Here is a 20,612-nt window from a genome sequence, read left to right as displayed (position 1 = left end):
GGAAGAGGCCGAAATATCGCTAAGCCTTGACAGCAATATGAATTAGGAAGTAGCCTGTTAGCTAACAAACAATAAATCTTACAAGGGAGGGTTTAAGATGTAATTTCCAGTGGAGTTGAACAAAGCGGTTCTTGCGGAAGCATTTCTGAGACCGCATGTCACATAACAGGGTTTTAGTGTTTGACTTAATGTGACCTGGCAGAATGTTGTCCAACAAAACAACTTCCTGCATGTCCTGGAGAAACAGGACATTGGCAGAGGTCCAGCTTTTTATACTGTGACTAGTCTCATGGAGCTCACAAGCCAAAGAGCTGTCATGGCGCAAGTTTAGTTGGATCAGGGCGCACCGTCTCTGCAGACGACTTTGACACAGTGGCAGGAATAGGGGTGGGAATTGATAGGATTTTTATGATTCCGATTCCATTATTGACATTGCTTCACGATTCGATTCTTTATCGATTCTCTTATCGATTCTAATTTGGGGGAAAAGAAGAACATTTTGATTGGCATCGAGTTTGTTTAATCACAAGTCACAACCTTACAAAGTCTAAATGAAGTCAAATGGCATTAATCTTGTTTTATTTCAGTCTCCCAAGATGCGTTTTTAGCTCGTTATTGTCTCGTCGTAGTCATGAAAAAAATGATTCGTCGCGGAAATTTTGTCGTCATTATTGACGAAAACAATAATTGTAGCATCAGGAATGCTAACCAAGCAACACTCCGAGTGTTGTTGGATAAAGGCTCACTTGTGCTAGGAAGGTTAAGATTTGAACGTACCCAAAATGACTGTTAAGCAAACTGAATGAATGAAACATTTGCCTTTCATCAAGAAAACAAGATGCTAGTTAGCCTGTAAAAATCAATCAAAATAAATTAGCTGCAGGGTTTAAAGTCAGACAAAACAGTAGTGACTTATCATCCGAAAAATGCGGTATACTTTTCAATTTAGTCAAATCTGCGAGGCTTCTCATTGAGAATTATTAACAAATTGAACCAAACTTTTCCAAAACATGTTTTTCTTGTATCTAAAAATAACTACACCTCCAACAACATTTTGAGTAATCCCACATACTACATACCCCGAATGCTTCCAACAACAGCACCCCCACCCCCTTTTTTATTTTTTTCCATCCCTTGTAATTTAGAGCAAGGCGTCTTCTAGCAGGTAGAAAGGAAAAAAAAAAACTTAACTTTGAAGTCGTGCATCTAAGTCTCAACAGAGAGCAACCGTAACCCCCTAAACAAAAAAGCAAACTAACAAGTTCTTCGGGGAACAAAAAAGTCGAGCCGCAATAATCCAGGGGTTTTGAGGGACTGTCTTCACCTTCGTCGAAGTGTTAATTTGCCATCGGAAATCCAGGTGTCCTTTTCCCTTGGTGCTCAATCAGACATCTCCAGATTATGAGCAAGTCACAAAAAATAGCGTACCTCACGTCTGTACGGTAGATTTATTTTCTTAACTCTCTCCTATTGAAGACCATAACCCTTTATAGGGTACTGATATCAACCGAATGTGGCCCTGCCCTGAAATGCCCCCAAATCAACAGGCAAATCCCAAGTCCCCAAATCTAAATCTTTCAAAATTCGGTTGCCTCCTCACGGCAAGCCCCGCCATTCCCGCACCTCTTTTAACCAAGTGTCAGGAAAGCTCAAATTTGAACTCCAAGACAATTGTTACCTCGATAGCTCGATTAGAGTTGCACAGAAAAGGTGTCACTGTTTAATAAATGACTTAAACAGTATTTTTTCAAATTTTTTTTTTTTTTTTTAATCGTTTCAACAGTTGTATCGTAGAATGTCATGTATCCAATTTCTGACCAATATATCGATAATCGCTGTATCGTGATATAATCGTTATCGTGAGCCTTGTATCGCGAATCGTATCGTATCGTGAGGTTCCCTGAGGTTCCCACTCCTAGTTTCAATACCTCGAACTTGATAAAACATTTGAAGACGAAACGTGAACGAACACAACGAGTTTGAGCCTGCAAGAGCAGGACTGCTATCCAGAGGAAGAAGGCCGCTGGACCGGAGCAACAATCTCTGGTCAGTTCACTTCGTCTACTTTACTTTTATTGTCTTTTACTGAAAGAAATGCTGCAGTAATTTGGGAAGTGTTTCCAAAGTATTGTTGCCACCTTCCAGAAATAGAAATAAGGGACTCCCACCTCCCGAAAAAAAGGAGAGACGGGATGCTGTGGTCAATTATTATTACTTATAATTGTTAGCGTCCGCAAATGCGGAAACAAGGTTGAACCTCGAAGCAGACAACAAGCGGGGGATACATATAAGGGTTTAATGATTGCAAACAAAAAATAACACGCGATCGCGGGATAGTAGAAATAACAAAAGGAGTCCGTGACAGCAGGTCGACGGACAAACTAAGACGATAGGCAGCGGTTACAAACGAGAGCAGCACACTAACAGAAAAACCCAATGCAGGGGCATAACAAGCAAATGTAGCGAGATTATTGTGCCAGATGTCAAATAGCAATCAGCAAGGCAAATATCTCGGCAGCCTTCTCTGAGATCACCCGTGCTTAAATGCTTCATTGATGAGCCTGCATTGGATTCAAGTGCCACGCCCCCACGCCCAGCAACAAAACACAATCTAACCAGCAGCAGAATGTGACAATAATTTCATGAAAGTTGCACTGTTTGGACTTTGAGAGGTTTAAAAAAGTTTATTCAGTTCATTCAGAGTTTATTATTAATTTATTTTTACTTTCTTACTGTTGGGCTAGTATTATACATGTTTTATTAATTTCACAAATTTAGCACTATTTTGGCCTTTGAGAGCCAAAGGTTTATTCAACTATTGTCTACTAGGGTTTAGTGTACTTTTTCCTATTTTGCAAAGGTAAGCAACAGCCTGACAAAGCCTTGATAGCAATGATTTCACATCCAATTATGTAGCTCTTTGGGAAAAAAAAAAAAAATTAAGAAAAAAAAAAATATATATATATATATGCATATATATATATATATATATATATATATATATATATATATAAACGGGGTGGTATCAGTATGGTATCGGTATCGGCCGATACTGCACAGCCAGGTATCGGTATCGGGGCCCAAAAATGGTATCGGTGCAACACTACATAACACTACCAACTTTTCAGGATGCTCAAATTTTCCCCACCAACTTTTAAGCAACCTTATTTGCATTATATAATGACTTCAGTTACATAATTTAGATTATCTTCCCAAATGTTGTGCGGATAGAATTGAACCTACCATTAGTAACTGAATTATTTTCATTATCTTCAGACTTCATTTACCCCTTTTCACTTGCTGAATGTGCAAGTCCATTTTTGTTCCTCAAACGCACGTTTGATTGGCTGATGACATGACCCCCCAATCCGTCACACACACACGCACTCACAGTCCTGACAGAAATACAATGCAATGCAATAAATACAGCAAATACAATCATGTAAAAAGACGTCAATGTTGTGGAGGTGGGAAAACACCACTAATTTTGCTACTGAAAGTCTGACTTGCATCAGAGTTAGCATAACATTAAACTGTGTGAATTTGCTAACCTGTAAAAATCGAGTAGGAAGCTGCTTAGAGAGAAGTTGTCCTCCTGTATGTTTTCTACGTTAACGTTAATTAAACTGTGAGAAATGTAGTGATTCGAGGTTAACCTCCTTCTCCCCAATTTGTAATTTTATTTTGTTTATGTTATGAATATAAAGAAAAAAAATAAAATAAAATGAATAAAAACTAACATTTATCTTTTAAGAACTACAAGTCCTTCTATCCATGGATCGCTTTAACAGAATGTTATTAATGTTAATGCCATGTTGTTGATTTATTATTATAATAAACAAATACAGTACTTATGTACCGTCTTGTGTCTTATCTTTCCATTCCAACAATAATTTACAGAGAAATATGGCATATTTTATAGATTGTTTGAATTGCAATTAATTACGAATAATTAATTTTTAAACTGTAATTAACGTGATTAAAATTTTACATAATATAGAAAAAAAATGTCAAAACACATGTAAAAATGGGATCATTATCATGTATAAACGTGACAATTATGTGAAAATTGAAAGACTATCGTAGAAAAAAATCATACTTTCTTGTAAAACGTGTTACTAGATTTCCTTTCACAAAAGGATGTATCACTAACAAAAAATACATTTCACCCAAGAATTCATGTCAAAAAGGTCCATTCATAACACACACCAAAAAAAGCATTATAGTACAATAACTTTCCTTATAAAAACATCCTAATAAATCATCACATATGTAGAATTGAGCTCGAATGTTGCCATGACCTTATGGCATCTCAACCACTCTCAGGCCCGGCTGTCATATCCGAGCCGGGGGTTTGATGTCATTTCACATGTGTCTCTTTATGAATTATTTAATCTTTTCCTCACTCACGAGGGAGCCGTTTAATCTTAGACAAAAACACCTTTTGTCACTTTCTAGATCCAGGGCAAATTACCCCAGTTAAACATTGCAACGACTTGGAATGAGTTAAGTCGATTTTTTTTTCCTGCTGACTTCCTGCCATGAGCGAGGCAGTCATTCGTAAAGACTGAATGTAAACTAGGCTCCGGAGTGACTAAAGTCCTCAGGCTTCATTGATGTAAGAGAGAGACAGAGCGCTGCTACTGTACGAAGCAAGATTGTCCGTACAAGTAAAAAAAAAACAAGTGGTCATTTTACAAATCAAATAAATGAATAAAAATGCCATTTCCTGGAGAAATTGCAATGGTAGCTTTGCTGTGTAGGTTGGAATATCGGGTCACTTCCTGTTAAACTTGAAAGATTTTTTTTTTTTTTAAATCTCGATTATTACGAGAAAGCAGCATGTGGGGGGCCAGATAACCAAGGAAAGGGCAGGGGGTTCTAAGAGATAAGTGATTGGAAGGGGTGAAGTGTACCTAAATCAGCCATGTGGTCTAGAACCCAGTATTTGTGTGAATCCCTTGCGAGTGTGAGTATGTTGGCATCCTATTCTATGCTGTCTCTTCGCTAATCTTGACATTGAGGTTTCCTACTTGAGTGGGTCTAATTTCACCTAGTCATGCGTGAGTCCCATCTAACATGCGATAGTCCTGCAAGCGAATGGAGATGCAGCGTGGGTGCCACCCCACGGCCCTGGCACTTCCCCAGCCAATCCAGGGGGGTGGAGGGGTGAGGGGGGGTGCGCGAGCCAGCTCAGCCTCCTCCAGCAACCCAGCAAGTGAGCCATCGCCACCTCCCAGGGATCCAGGGTGGTCCCCCGGCCCACCCGTGCCCCCATCAACCGGCCTTCAGGGATGGGAAGAGGGGACGCACCACCAACCCCCACGTCGATCCCAACCCCCGCCCCCCCACCCAGCCCATGAGCCACAGCCGCAGCCCCCCAGGCAGAGCGGTACATCGCAGGACCCCTCACGGCCCACCAACCCCAGGGTGGGGCAGGGCAGCCCATAACTCCTCCCGCAACCGAGCAAGGGGGCCATCATAACCCCCCAGGAATCCAGGGTGGTCCCCCGGGGCCACCCGTGCCCCCATCAACTGGCCTTCAGGGATGGGAAGAGGGGACGCACCACCAACCCCCACATCCATCCCAACCGCCATGAGCCCACCCAGCCCATGAGCCACAGCTGCAGTCTCCCAGCCAGCGCGGTTCATCGCAGGACCCCTAAGGGCCCACCAACCCCAAGCCGGGGCAGGGCCCCCGCTGGAGCAGGCAACACCCAGCCGACCCACCGGCATCCAGCCAGCGACCTGTGCCAGAGCGCAGGGCGGATAACCAGGCAGAGAAGAGAGGGGAAGGCGGAACCAGGAGAGCGCCGCGGGGTGACGCGAGATCGGAACCCCGGCAGCCCAGGCAGAGAGGAGGCCACGCCCCGGGAGCCACGCCATAGAGTAAAAGTGTGGGACCTACCTACCACCCTATTACTGTGGCTGCCAGGTCCCCGACTGGAAGCCATTACCCAGCACCATGATGGGATTGTGTGGGGAGGGTATGCATTAAAATAGGAGAGCTCGTCTTCGGGAAGTGGGACCGCTGCATGGAGGTTCAACCCAGCCATCCGTCCCACTGCCCCTTGCTGGAGCTCCCCCTTGGAGTATGATGTGTGTGGTGCGTTAAAAGCAAGGGCGTAGTTTTTGTCTCAACATTGGTGGGGACGATATAACAGCATGACCTGCATGTATGGGACATTAATAAGACCAAACGCATTGGGTGAACGGGTGTCAGGGCTACATTTCTCACAAATATGTTAACCTCTGCGACCCTCGTGAGGAAAAAGCGGCATGGAAAATGATAGAATGAATGAATGAACCTAATTAATTGATAGGCTAAATCAGTACTTCTCAAATAGTGGGGCGGGCCCCCCCAGGGGGGCGCAATGTGATGCTGGGGGTGGCGCATTTGACCTGGGGGAACATACTTTTTTGCTGAACTAGAATAAAGTGTAATTGCACATCTGCTGAGTGGGTGGCAGTAGTGCTCTCATTTTCAGCATGTGCGCAGTATTTTTGAACCAAATAAGAGCACACAGCAAAGAGCACTGGAGATATGAAAAGCTTAGACAAAGAAATATGACGAAGCGTGTGTAGCATTTGGCCTTTGACTTTTAGTACAGTGGTAGACAAGGAAAGACCAGTCTGTTTACTTTGTCTAAAAATGTTTGCAGCAGACAGCAGGAATTGTTGTTGTTTTTTTCTCGCTGAGGTGCCGAATATTGCCAACAATCTTCCCGCTTTGTCAGTGTTACATCAGCAAACCAGCAAGCACTGTCAGCATCACATAAAGTGGCATACCAAGTTGCTCAATGCAAAATAACCCAACGCCACAGCAAAGGAGCTGATATTGCATGCAGCAAAAATAAAAACTGTCTCTCTGTCCAATGACACTGTCGTTTTTGTTCTATTAATTTTTGTTTTTTCAGTCTAATGGTTTGGCATATTATCCTCTTGAGTTAATGTTGCTAATCAATTTGACTTTATGATTATTTATAGATTTTTTTTTTTTTCAGTATCAAACAGTCAAAAAATGTATTGAGTATTTTTACAGGATGGATGTGTTCTTTTTTCAACACTTTATTTTTTTTTTCTTCTTTAATATTAAAAAAGACACAATGTTATCCAGAGGGCGGCAGAGAGTTAGGGGGCGCGGAACGTTTATGTCTTCCTATGGGGGGGCGTAACAGAGAATAATTGAGAAGCACTGGGCTAAATGAACAATGCAAAATAGATCTGTATTGACTTACATACTTACAAAACTTTCATATGTATTGGTTCAGGTAATACATCGTTCAATTCAAACAAATGTTTTATCTTAGTTTTTTATTATTTCTGTTATTATTTTACAATTTTATTTTTATTTTATTTTTTTGGGGGGGTGTCAAACGATTCAAATTTTTAATCGAGTTACAGCTTAAAAATTAATTAATCGCAATTAATCGCAATTCAAACCATCTATAAAATATGCCATAGTTTTTCTGTAAATTAATGTTGGAATGGAAAGATAAGACACAAGATGGATATGTACATTCAACATACGGTACATAAGTACTGTATTTGTTTATTATAACAATAAATCAACAAGATGGCATTACCATTATAAACATTCTGTTGAAGCGATCCATGGATAGAAAGACTTGTAGTTCTTAAAAGGTAAATGTTAGTATAAGTTATAGAAATTTTATATTAAAACCCCTCTTAATGTTTTGATAAAATTTGTAAAATTTTCAATCAAAAAATAAACTAGTAGCCCTCCATTGTTGATGTCAATAATTACTTACACAACGCTCATGGGTGCTGAAGCCTATAAAATCAGTAGCACCCAAGCGCCAGCAGAGGGCGACAAAACTCGGTAAAACACAACAAGTACACATTTCACTGTCCTGTCATTGTAATCTGTTTGAGAGGGGCATTTGTGCGTTAATTGCGTCAAATATTTTAACGTGATTCATTTAAAAAATTATTTACCACCCGTTAACGCGATAATTTTGACAGCCCTAATTTTTTTTTATATAATATTAATATTATTTTCCATAATATTATTCTATTAAATATGTATTTTTAATTTTTTTTTTTTTTTTTACAGTTTTTATTCATTTTATTTTATTTTATTTTTCTTTATTTTCGTAATATATTTATTTTATATGAATATAAAAAAAATATATTAATGTTTTATCTTAGCTTTTATTATTTCTTCCATTGACGGCAACAGACGTCCGTGGTACTGACATGTAAACAAAATCCTAAAATGTCATTTTCTTGATCTGGCAGCTTCAGCACGGCGTATCAGTGTATCTACTACTCGCCCGAGCATACGGCCAGAGCTCAGGAGGTTCTGAGTAGCGTGGGCCTCCTCCAGCCTCTCATCGGTAGCCTCGCCGACCAACTGCTGCACGCCGCACATGAGCGTTCCTCTCCTGGCCTGCGGGAGGCGCTCAAGAACCTCACGGACAAGGTGAGGAACCCCTTTTTTTTTTGTTTTGTTTTCACGCGCTGCAAGAACAAATCTTGGCGAGGAGCCGACAGTTGATGCCGCCGCTGACATCTTTTTTTTATCAGCGTAATTAATGAGTGACATCTGCTGCCGTCAGAGCGCAATCTGTTGTGCCCCGAGATTGTTTTTAGCCGACGTGGAAGCGAGCCCAATCAGCCCGCGTTAATTGCCGCGCTCGCTTCGCTCGCGGCCCTGATTGCAAGACCGAGGCCGCCTGATGGGAAATGGACGACCTGCTCGGGCCGCCGCGCGGGGGAGGGGTCGCGGAGACGACGTGCCTCTCAATGGAAGCGCCGCGGCGAGGGCGTGGGTAGGAGGGAGACGCGGAGGGAGTGTGAAAGAGAAGTGAATGTCTGTGAGGGAATGTAGGCAATTCCAAGATGTCGAGTGAGTGAGTGACTGAGTGAGTGAGTGAATTTGAGTGATGACGTCAATGTGAGTGAGTGAGTGAGTGAGTGAGTGAGTGAGTGAGTGAGTGAGTGAGTGAGTGAGTGAGTGAGTGAGTGAGTGAGTGACAGATAGTGAGTCAGTGAGTGAGTCAATAAGTGAGTCAATGAATTGATGAGCAGTGAGTGAGTGAGGTAAATATAAGTGAATGATCAAGTGAATTTGATTGATTGACTTACATTGACAATGAGTAAAGGTGAGGGGGTCAATGAGTGAGTGAGTCAATGAATTGATGAGCAAACGAATGAGTGTGAATTTTAGTGAGTGATGAAATGAATTTGAAGGAGTGATTGTGAGTGAGTGAATGAATGCATGAGTGACAGTGGGTAAAAGTGAGGGAGTCAATGAGTGAGTTCGTCAATGAATTGCTAAGCAATTGAGTGAGTGAATTAAAATGTAAGGCCTGAGTGAGTGAGTCAGTGACAGTGAGTGAGGTAAATCTAGTAAGTGAATGATAAAGTGAATTTGAGTGAGTGATGGAGTGAGTGAGTGAGTGAGTGAGTTTGTCAATGAATTGCTAAGCAATTGAGTGAGTGAATTAAAATGTAAGGCCTGAGTGAGTGAGTGAGTCAGTGAGTGAGTTAAATCTAGTAAGTGAATGATAAAGTGAATTTGAGTGAGTGATGGAGTGAGTGAGTGAGTGAGTGCGCGAAACAGTGCACGAAAGAGTGAGTGATGACGTCAATGTGAGTGAGTGAATGAATTAATGTATGAGTGACAGATAGTGAGTCAATGAGTGAGTCAATAGGTAAGTGAATCAATGAATTGATGAGCAAACGAGTGTGAATTTGAGTGATGAAATGAAATTGAAGGAGTGATTGTGAGTGAGTGAATGCATGCATGAGTGACAGTGGGTAAAAGTGAGGGAGTCAATGAGTGAGTTCGTAAATGAATTGCTGAGCAATTGAGTGAGTGAATTAAAATGTAAGGCCTGAGTGTGTGGGTCAGTGAGTGTGGTAATTATGTAGTAAGTGAATGATAAAGTGAATTTGAGTGAGTGCGCGAAATAGTGCACGAAAGAGCGATGACGTCAATGTGAGTGAGTGAGTGAGTGAATGAATGAATGTATGAGTGACAGTAAGTCAATGAGTGAGTCAATTGATGAGCAAACGAGTGAGTGTGCATTTGAGTGATGAAATGAATTTGAAGGAGTAATAATATATAAGAAATATAGTAAGTGAATGATAAAGTGAATTTGAGTGAGTGATGACGTGACTGTGAGTGAGTGAGTGAGTGAGTGAGTGAGTCAATGAATTGATGAGCAGATGATGTAGTGAATAAGAATGTAAGGCTTGAGTGAGTTAGTGAGTGAGGTAAATATAAGTGAATGATAAAGTTGAATTTGAGTGAGTTGAGGTAAATATAAGTGAATGATAAAGTTGAATTTGAGTGAGTGATCAATTTGAATGTGAGTGAGTGAGTGAGTGAGTGAGTGAGTGAGTGAGTGAGTGAGTGAGTGAGTGAGTGAGGGAGTCAATGAGTGAGTGAGTCAATGAATTGATGAGCAAATGATGTACTGAATAAGAATGTAAGGCGTGAGTGAGTGAGTGAGTGAGTGAGTGAGTGAGTGAGTGAGTCAATGAATTGATGAGAAAATTATGTAGTGAATAAGAATGTGAGGCTTGAGTGAGTTAGTGAGTGAGGTAAATATAAGTGAATGATGAATTTGAGTGAGTGATCATGTGAATGTGAGTGAATAAATGCATGAGTGACAGTGAGTAAAAGTGAGGGAGTCAGTGAGTGAGTCAATGAATTGCTGAGCAAATGAGTGAGTGAATAAGAATGTAAGGAGTAAGTGATTGAAGAAAATATATATAAGTGAATGATAAAGTGAGTGATGAAGTGAATGTGAGCGAGTGAATGAATGTGTGAGTGACAGGTAGTGAGTCAATGAGTGAATGAATTGACGAGCAAACGAGTGAGTGAATTTGAGCGAGCGATAGAGTGAATTAGAATGAGTGATGAAGTGAATGAGTGAAGGAATGCATGAGGGTGAGTGGTAAATTTGACTGATAAAGAGAATTTGAGTGAGTGATAAAGTGAATGTGAGTGAGTGATTGAATGCATGAGTCACTGTGAGTAAAAGTGAGGGAGGGAGGGAGGGAGTGATAAAATACATTTCAGTGAATAATGAGGTCAATTTTAATGAGCGATAAATTGAATGTGAGTGGCTAGGAGACAAACCAAACGTAAGCTGAATGTGAAGAGTGAGTGATTTTTAAGTAGTAGTAGTAGTAGTAGTAGAGGTGGAAACATTGTAGAGAACGAGCAAACAGTCAAGTTGAATCACTTGACATTAAATCTTCAGCCTGTTTCTTTTTATTCATTCCATTCCAAGAAGAAAAAAAAACCTTAAGCTGTCCTTCAAATGACTGGTCGCGTTCCGGACGCTAACGTGTGTATGGCTTAGCTGAAGGAGAAAATTTCAAGTCTCCACGTACGAATGCTCTATTTTTATGCCACTTTTTCCTTATGTTTTGTTCTCATTTCTCAGCTCAGGCAGTCCACAGAGGCCCGTTTCCTCCCTTCATAAGCGCGCACGTGCAGTTAGAGTGCGGAGCAAAGTGTCTCCCGCGCGGCATCTCGTGTGTAAAAGCCAAAGAAAAGCTCAAAGTTGCCATTTAGGCGCTTCCTCGCTCACAAAGAGCCTTCCCGCTTTGAGATCCAATTTGAGGACGCGTCCTGCGGCGCTGCCAAATGCCACCTTTTCCTATTTTTTTTTCTCTTCCTTCCTTATTTTTTTTCTTCTTTTACTCCTCAACAGAGCAGTTGTTATGTTATCACTCCAATGCACCGGCAACAACAACAGCGCGGGAGCGGCGGCGTTTACGTTTGAAGAGATCACAAAAGCTCCAGTTGTTGCTCATCCGACACAAAGACGTCTGTGCACTACTGCTTTTTATCATAATATTCTACAACAATGCTTCCCAGTTATTTTTTTAATACTACTTGAAAAAATACTTTGCCCTTGAGATACCACCATCAGTACCAACACTGAAATGCACGAGTCCCGAAAATTCTTGAAATGCATAGATTTAAGATACTTATTTTCTTTGAAGAATTATTCATCCTTTCAAGCACGAATTATTCATTTATTTATTTATTTTTCATTTTATGATTGATTTCATTCAATGGGTTCCTTTGCCAGTGAGTGAGTGAGTGAGTGAGTGACTGAGTGAATGCATGAATGAATGCATGAGTGAACAGAAGACTGAGTGATAAGTGAATGAATGCATGAGTCAGTGAGTGAGTCAAAGTAGATGAGTGATAGTGAATGTTAGTGAGTGAGTGAATTAATGTGTGAGTGAACGGAAGAGTGAGTGAGTGAATTAATGTGTGAGTGAATGGAAGAGTGAGTGAGTGATAAAGTGAAAGAGAATGAGTGAATGAATGCATGAGTGAATGATGCATGAGTGAGTGAGTCAAAGTAGATGAGTGAGTGAGTGAGTGAGTGAGTGAGTGAGTGAGTGAGTGAGTGAATTAATGTGTGAGTGAACGGAAGAGTAAGTGAGTGAGTGAATTAATGTGTGAGTGAACGGAAGAGTAAGTGAGTGAGTGAATTAATGTGTGAGTGAACGGAAGAGTGAGTGATAAAGTGAATGAGAGAATGAGTGAATCATGAGTGAGTGAGTGAATGAATGCATTAGTGAACAGCAGAGTGAGTGATAAAGTGAATGTGAGAATGAGTGAATGAATGCATGAGTGAATGATGCATGAGTCAGTGAGTGAGTCAAAGTAGATGAGTGATAGTGAATATGAGTGAGTGAATGAGTGAATGTGTGAGTGAACGGAAGAGTGAGTGATAAAGTGAAGGAGTGAATCATGTGAGTGAGTGAATTAATGTGTGAGTGAATGGAAGAGTAAGTGAGTGAGTGAATGAATGCATTAGTGAACAGCAGAGAGTGATAAAGTGAATGTGAGAATGAGTGAATGAATGCATGAGTGAATGATGCATGAGTCAGTGAGTGAGTCAAAGTAGATGAGTGATAGTGAATGTGAGTGAGTGAATGAGTGAATTAATGTGTGAGTGAACAGAAGAGTAAGTGAGTGAGTGATAAAGTGAACAAGTGAATCATGTGAGTGAGTGAGTGAGTGAGTGAGTGAGTGAGTGAGTGAGTGAGTGAGTGAATTTGAGTGAGTGACAAAGTGAATGTGAGTGAGTGAATGTAGTTTTTCTGAATTCCGTCTACATGTTTCTGGGATGCAAATAATGTGATTTGACAAGGAATTTGACAAAATCAACTTAAAGGTTTAATGTTTTTTTTCCAAATATGACTATATAATAGTTTTAGGAGTGAATTAAAATTGAAGAAAGAAAATTGTAATTGTATGGGGAACATTTTTTTCTTGAAAAATCAACAGCATATTATAGGAAAGGATCGGAAATTTAACCGCAGTTAAAAAAAATATATATCACTAGTTTTTCCTGAATATTATAGTGCAGTATAATAATTATATATTATTCCATGAATATATATTTTATACAAGGACATTAAACACCTAAAATTTTGCAAGAAGCATATAGGAAAACTGTCTGAAAGATTTATTACCCCCAAAAAATGTTGCAAATAAAAAAGAAATTCAAAATATTACTAAAATAAAGTCATTTTTCCCTCGAAAATGTTTCAACAAAATTGTCCTTTTTATGACAAAAACAACTTTAAATTTCAAGACAACCAAGCGGCATGACCTTGCAGCTTGCTGTTTCCGTTGGTCCTCTCGGCCGTAATTGCATTGGGGAGGGGGGTTGTTATCACTTACGCTCTGGTGGGAAAGGGGGGGCATTGCTGTGTTCTTGACGAACATCACCATCAAAGGGAGGACGCTCCTCTGAGATGTCACTCGTCCGAGTAATTGACTCGTTTGTTGTTTGTTGACGCTCAGCTGCCTGAACATCTTTTTTTTTTTAAATCACCTTCACTCCAGAGTTGGACTCTTGCAAGTGTGCGCTCTAAATTGGAAAGACCCAACAACCACTTCACTAGTCCTCAGCATAGGCGAGCCAGCCCTCTGCCTAGGGCACCATTTAATTAAAGGGGCGCCAAATTGCTCAAATGCTTTTTACGAAAACACTCATGCTACACTTTCTGAACGTTATCTAACATATCAGGTACATTCCAATATGCTGCATATAATCAATATGAAATAATTATTTTTTAATTGACTTCTGTTCTGAATCCATAACTGTGAGTCAGATCTGGCACCCTGAACCTTTTCTTGCTCTTGTTTTGTTCCTGTTGCTCTTGTGAACAGTGAAATGTGTGGTGGAGTGGTTGCACATCATCTCACTGTGTTAGCGTCTTAAGCTGTTGATGAATGAATGTCTCACTCAATTAAATAGACAGACAAATGACTAGGCTAGCTAGCTAACCATAGATAGATAGCTAGACAGAGAGACTGATGGCAGTAGCTAGCAAGCTGACCAATGAGATAAATGAAAAGAACGATCAACAGAAAGATGGTGCTAGTTAGCTAACTGACGGACGGCACTAGCTAGCTAGCTAGCTGAACATTAAGATAGATGGATAGATTGATCGATAGACAGACAGATAGTGCTAGCTAGCTAACCATTGATATAGATAGACAGATGGCGATAGCTAGATAGATGTCCACTGAGATAGATGGATAGATCGATCGATAGACAGAAACGGACAGACAGATGGTGCTAGCTAGCTAACCATGGAGATAAATAGATAGATGGCGTTAGCTAGCTAACTAAACATTGAGACAGACATACATACAGCATTAGCTAGCTGACCATTAAGATAGCTGGATGGATTGATCGATAGACAGACAGATGGCGCTAGCTAACTAACCAATGAGATAGATAGACAGACAGATGGCGCTAGCTAGCTCGCTGACCATTGAGATGGATGGATGGATGGATGGATGGATGGATGGATGGACGGACGGACGGATGGTGCTAGATTGCTAACAATTGAGATAAATAGACAGACAGATGGCATTAGCTAGCTAGCTAACCAATGAGACAGACAGACGACATTGGCTAGCTGACCATTGAGGTAGCTGGATCGATCGATACAGACAGAAGGCGGTAGCTAGCTAACCACTGAAATAGATAGACAGACAGATGGCGCTAGCTAGCTCACTGACCATTGAGAAAGATAGATTGATAAATAGATCGATAGACAGACAGACAGACGGATAGAGAGACGGATAGCGAGATGGCGCTAGCTAGCTAACCATTGAGATAGACAGACAGACAGATGCTGTTAGCTAACTAACATTGAGATAGATACGGACAGAGCTAGCTAGCTAGCCAACCATTGGTATTGTAAATGAACAGTACTTTTTATCTACATGGTTACCATACCCAAAGCGCTTTACATTAGCCGTTCGCACACATTCATACAACAATGGTGCTACTGCCATGCAAAGCGCTGCCAACGCATCGGGGACAAATTAGGGCTCAAGGGGCCAAGGGCACTTCAACAGTCGTAGCCGGGAATCAAACGGCTGACCCTTCGGTCCAAGGACAACTCCATCTATAGATGGATAGATCGACAGACAGACAGACAACACTAGCTGGCTGACCATTGAGATAGATAGACCGACGGATGGTGCTGGCTAGCTAGCCATTGAGACAGAAGGATAGCTCGATCGATAGACAGACAGACAGAGACGGACAGACAGTCAGATGGTACTAGCTAGCTAGCTAACCATTGGGATAGATGGCTAGATCGATCAATAGACTGACAGATGGTGCTAGCTATTTAGATAGATAGCTTTAGTAACAGACTCAAAGTCCAGATTCTAACAGCACAAAAGACGGAAAATAGAATAAAAGCTAAATTAAAATAATAATAAAAAGAGAACTACAATAATGCACCATTGGGTCTCCTAGCGGCCTATTTTTAAAAGGCACCTATACCAGTGATTCAACAACTTTGACAAGCAGCGTGTGGCACTATGCACTATCCTAAATCCCAGGATGTCCCTCGCAATCCAGGACTGTTAGCAACCCTAGCTCCTACAGTAGCTACACTTTGGCACTCAGGCCCTGTGCTTTTCAAACATTTGGCGTAATATAATAGGGTCTCAAATGTCTTTCGTGTCTTCCAGACGGAGCAATTTGTCCACACCCTCAAGGACGAGTTGGTGAAGTGCGCCCTGTTGGCGCTGCACGCCGCCCAGCCCGGCTACGTTTCCGAAAACCAGAAGGGCGGCGACCCCGGTTCTGTTCGGACGGCGTCGCCGTCACCTGACGATAACAACGAGGTCACGTCGTGCAACAACGTGGACGGGAAGCGAGGACAAGATGCTATACCGCACCACAAAGAGTACGACGAGGAGGAATGGGCAAGTGTCACATTTGAGCGTTTGTTATCCCTCGACGGTAATAGACGTCCAATCCATTTTTACTGGAAGGGCTCTGAGAATGTTTATTTTTTTGCCAGATAAAATTTTGTGATGCTCTACTAAAATATTAGACATAAAATAATAGTTAAAAAAAAAAACAATAAAACAAAATTCATATGAAGATAATATTGGAATGTAATGCCCCCCCACAACAACTTTCTGTTGATTTTGGGTCACTTCCTGTACATTTTGGGTCATTTCCTGTTGATTTTGGGGCATTTCCGGGTCACTTTCTGTTCATCACTCACTTCCTGTACATTTTGGGTCATTTCTGGTTAGCTTTCTGTTAATTTCAGCTGACTTCCAGTACATTTAGGGTCATTTCCTGTTGATTTTGGGGTATTTATGGGTCACTTTCTGTTCATCAGTCACTGCCTGTACATTTTGGGTCATTTCCTTTTGATCCTTGGGCATTTCTGGGTCACATCCTGCTCATTGGTGACGTCTTGTTGATTTTTGGGAATTTCCGGGTAACTTCCTATTGATTTCGGCTCACTTTCTCAACATTATGTGTCATTTCCTGTTGATTCTGGGACATTTTCTGGTCACTTTCCTATCATCGGTCACTTCCTATACATCTTGGGTCATTTCCTGTTGATTTTGGGGCATTTCCGGGTCACTTCCTGCTCATTGGTCACTTGTTGTGGATTATAGGGTGTTTCCAGGTAACTTCCTATTGATTTTGGCTTACTTTCTCAACATTATGGGTAATTTTGTGTTGATTTTGTGGCATTTCTGGGTCACTTTCTGTTCATCAGTCGCCTCCTGTACATTTTGGGTCATTTCCTGTTGATTCTGGGGCACTTCTGGTTCACTTCCTGCTCATCAATCACTTCTAGTTGAGTTTAGGGTGTTTCCAGGTAACTTCCTTTTGATTTCAGCTAACTTCCTCAACATTTTGGATAATTTCCTGTTGATTTTGGGGCATTTCTGGGTCACTTTCTGTTCATTGGTCGCCTCCTGTACATTTTGGGTCATTTCATGTTGATTTTGTGGCACTTTCGGTTCACTTTCTGCTGATCGGTCACTTTTTGTTGATTTTAGGGCATTTCTGGGTAACTTCCTATTGATTTCGGCTCACTTCCTCAGCATTTCAAGTTATTTGTGGGTCAGTTCCTTTGGTTTCCTGTACATTGAAGGTCATTCCAGTTGATTTTAAGGCATCTCTGGGTCACTTTCTGTTCATTGGTGGCTTCCTGTTAATTTTAGCTCACTTCCAGGTCACTTTCTGTTCATTGGTCATTTCCAGTACATTTTGGGTCTTTTCCTGATGATTCTGGGGCATTTCTGGGTCACTTCCTAGGGTGTTTCCAGGTAACTTCCTATTAATTTCGGCTCACTTCCTCAATGTTTTGGGTAATTTCCTGTTGATTTTGTGGCATTTCTGGTTCACTTTCTGTCCATCGGTCACTTTCTGTTGATTTTGATATCTAGGGGTCACCCCCTATTGATTTTGGCTCACTTCTAGGACATTGTGGGTCATTTCCTGTTGATTTTAAGGCATTTATGGGAAACTAGGTATTGGTTTCAGCTCACTTCCTCAACTTTTTTGGGTCATTTCCTGCTTTTTGTTGATTTTAGGGCATTTCTGGGTAACTTCCTACTGATTTCGGCTCACTTCCTTAACATTTATAGTCATTTCCTGTTGATTTTGTGGCATTTCCGGGTCACTATTTTTTCATCGGTCAGTTGTTGTACATGTTGGGTCATTTCCTGTTGATTCTGGAGCACTTCCGGGTCACTTTCTGTCCATCGGTCACTTTCTGTTGATTTTGGGATATCTAGGGGTCACCCCCTATTGATTTTGACTCACTTCTTGTACATTCTGGCTCATTTGCAGTTGATTTTAAGGCATTTGTGGAAAACTACGTATTGGTTTCGGCTCACTTCCTCAACTTTTTGGGTCATTTCCTGCTTTTTGTTGATTTTAGGGCATTTCTGGGTAACTTCCTATTGATTTCAGCTCACTTCCTTAACATTTTTGGTCATTTCCTGTTGATTTTGTGGCATTTCCGGGTCACTATTTTTTCATCGGTCAGTTGTTGTACATGTTGGGTCATTTCCTGTTGATTCTGGAGCACTTCCGGGCCACTTCCTGCTCATCGGTCACTTCTTGTTGATTATAGGGCATTTCCGGGTAACTTCCTATTGGTCAGTGGCAGCCAATACCAGGCACTGACCTGTAAATGCGCACTAAAGACTGGCTGTGAGTGATCTGGTTCCAGTACCATTGACAGCGCTAGACGTCCAATCAAGTCAAAATGAATTGGATGTCTAGCGCCATCAATGGCAGCCAGCGAGCTAAAGTAGAGCTAACAGTAAGCTAACTGACCCCTTTTTAAAAATATATATCGATTCTTGGGAGCATATCGACAACCATTTGGGCTACTGTACATAGTATTTCCTAAGAAAAAAGTCACATTTCATACTTGCGTTCCAAATATTTTATTTTCAGGCGGAAGTGTACTGTTATTAAATTAGTCCAATTTTTACAAAAAAATAATGATTGAATGTTATAATAATTCCAACATTGATGTGTATTTGCGTAGTTATGGTAAAACACTCGTTGTTTTGGAGTTCTATGGCTTTTGTGTGTGATTGTTGAACTGTTTCAGGACAGAATTTGGGCCAGCGTGGCCAAGCGCCTCAACTGTGTGGTGGCCATGGTGGACCAGCTGGCCGAGCAGGACCGCAAGCAGGAGCGGGCCGGCACTGATGAACAGAACCAATTAGCCGACGTCATCACCTCACACAATCCTGGTACAGCGAATATTACATTATTAGTATACTCATAGAAATCCGGTATTCAAAGTCAGCTATGATGGTACAATACTTCCCTCTTTTGGTGACAAATGGAATTACATAAACTGGCGATTCAGCAGATTTCTTTATATTATAAACACAAGAGAAAACATTGATTATTCTTTATAAAATTACAAAATTTTTAAAAATTAGATTTTTGGTCAATTGTTACCAAATGAGATTTCATTTTACATACTTTTTTTTTTTTTATTCTATGACAAAAAAAATTGCAATTATATTTCAAGATTTAATTACTCATAGGAATTTTTTTAAGGGAAAATATTTTACATTAGAGCTTGTAACATAATAAAGTTGTAATTTTATGGTAAAGAAGTCATTTTATTCAATGGGAATAAAATACAAATATAAAAAAAATACTTAAACAAAGTCTTAGTTTGACGAGATGTTTGACTTAAAAGTGTATAAAATAAAACATAAAAATAGATATATAAAATATATAAAAGAAAGATGAGAACAAATAAGTAAAATACCACTTTTTATCCAGATAAAAAATAGAAGAATTAATGTATGATGAAATTACAAAATTGCAAAAATGTGAATTTTATGGAAAAAAAGAAGAAAAAAAAAAGGATACAGTTCGAATCGTGCAAGAAAAAAATTAATATGCTCATAATTTAATACACATAAAAAGTTTGAAAGGGAACTTCGGACTGAAAGATTTGTTGGCTCTAATAAGCCACAATTGTTCTCTTTTACTAAAATATGTTATTGAAAACACATATATTATTGCCATTGATTTAAAAATCTATAATATTTAGTATGTTTTGACCTACTGAGGGCGTCATGTTTTACACACGCAATGCACGCCGTGGGTGATGAGGCGTTTGGCCTGGACTTGGAGAAAAGCTGTGCTAGCTAGCTAGCAAGCGATGCTAGTATGACGACTGGCATGATTTTGTCACATTCGGCTGCTGGTCAGATTGTTTTGTTAGAAAGATGTGGGATGACTTCCGAACGTCGTACTTGCCTCCAATTCCAGCTCATCTGCAGTGTCTTTTAACCGATCCTAGGCGGCTTGCCAAGATATTGACTTGCTGCTATTTGACAGTTTGTATATCCCTTCGTTGCCAGTTGCATTATTGCCTTTTTTTTGTCGTTTGTTTATTGATCCCGACCGACTGTCACGGACTCTTTTTGTGTCTTTTTCGCAATTGCATGTCTTTTTGTGTGTTTGATAAACCCTTTTACGTCTGTCTGAAGTGAGCCGCGTTTTCTAATTCCGTGGTCAAGCTAGCTGCACTTTCTTTTCAGTTCCATTTACCTTTCAGGTTTTACCGCACAGACAGACAACGCATGCGGGTTGTGATTTCTTTATAAGGAAAATCATGACTCCAGTGTCACGCGGAAGTCCTGTGGTCTACGCGTTCGTGTGTTACACGGGAAACACGGGTTCGAATCCTGCTAGAGACCTTCTTTTAATTGCTTTTGCTGCTTTTCCACTCGGTTTCAAATTGAAAGGGCAGAACCGATGACATGT

The 20,612-nt window shown here is 40.6% G+C and overlaps 1 protein-coding gene across 10 annotated transcripts in view; it reads left to right on the top strand.

Annotated features, from left to right (window-relative positions):
- Positions 1 to 20,612, top strand: part of inpp4b (inositol polyphosphate-4-phosphatase type II B) — a 501,746-nt gene that overhangs the window by 441,903 nt on the left and 39,231 nt on the right. For all 10 annotated transcript variants that reach the window (XM_057844280.1, XM_057844279.1, XM_057844282.1 and 7 more), the window contains 3 exons: positions 8,263 to 8,446; positions 16,016 to 16,252; positions 18,928 to 19,072. In XM_057844280.1, the coding sequence (XP_057700263.1) occupies positions 8,263 to 8,446; positions 16,016 to 16,252; positions 18,928 to 19,072 (566 nt within the window). The remainder of the gene's footprint in view (positions 1 to 8,262; positions 8,447 to 16,015; positions 16,253 to 18,927; positions 19,073 to 20,612) is intronic.

Source organism: Corythoichthys intestinalis, chromosome 8, assembly GCF_030265065.1.
Source record: "Corythoichthys intestinalis isolate RoL2023-P3 chromosome 8, ASM3026506v1, whole genome shotgun sequence".
Classification (NCBI taxonomy): Eukaryota; Metazoa; Chordata; class Actinopteri; order Syngnathiformes; family Syngnathidae; genus Corythoichthys; species Corythoichthys intestinalis.
This window is presented reverse-complemented; position numbering and strand designations above follow the sequence as displayed.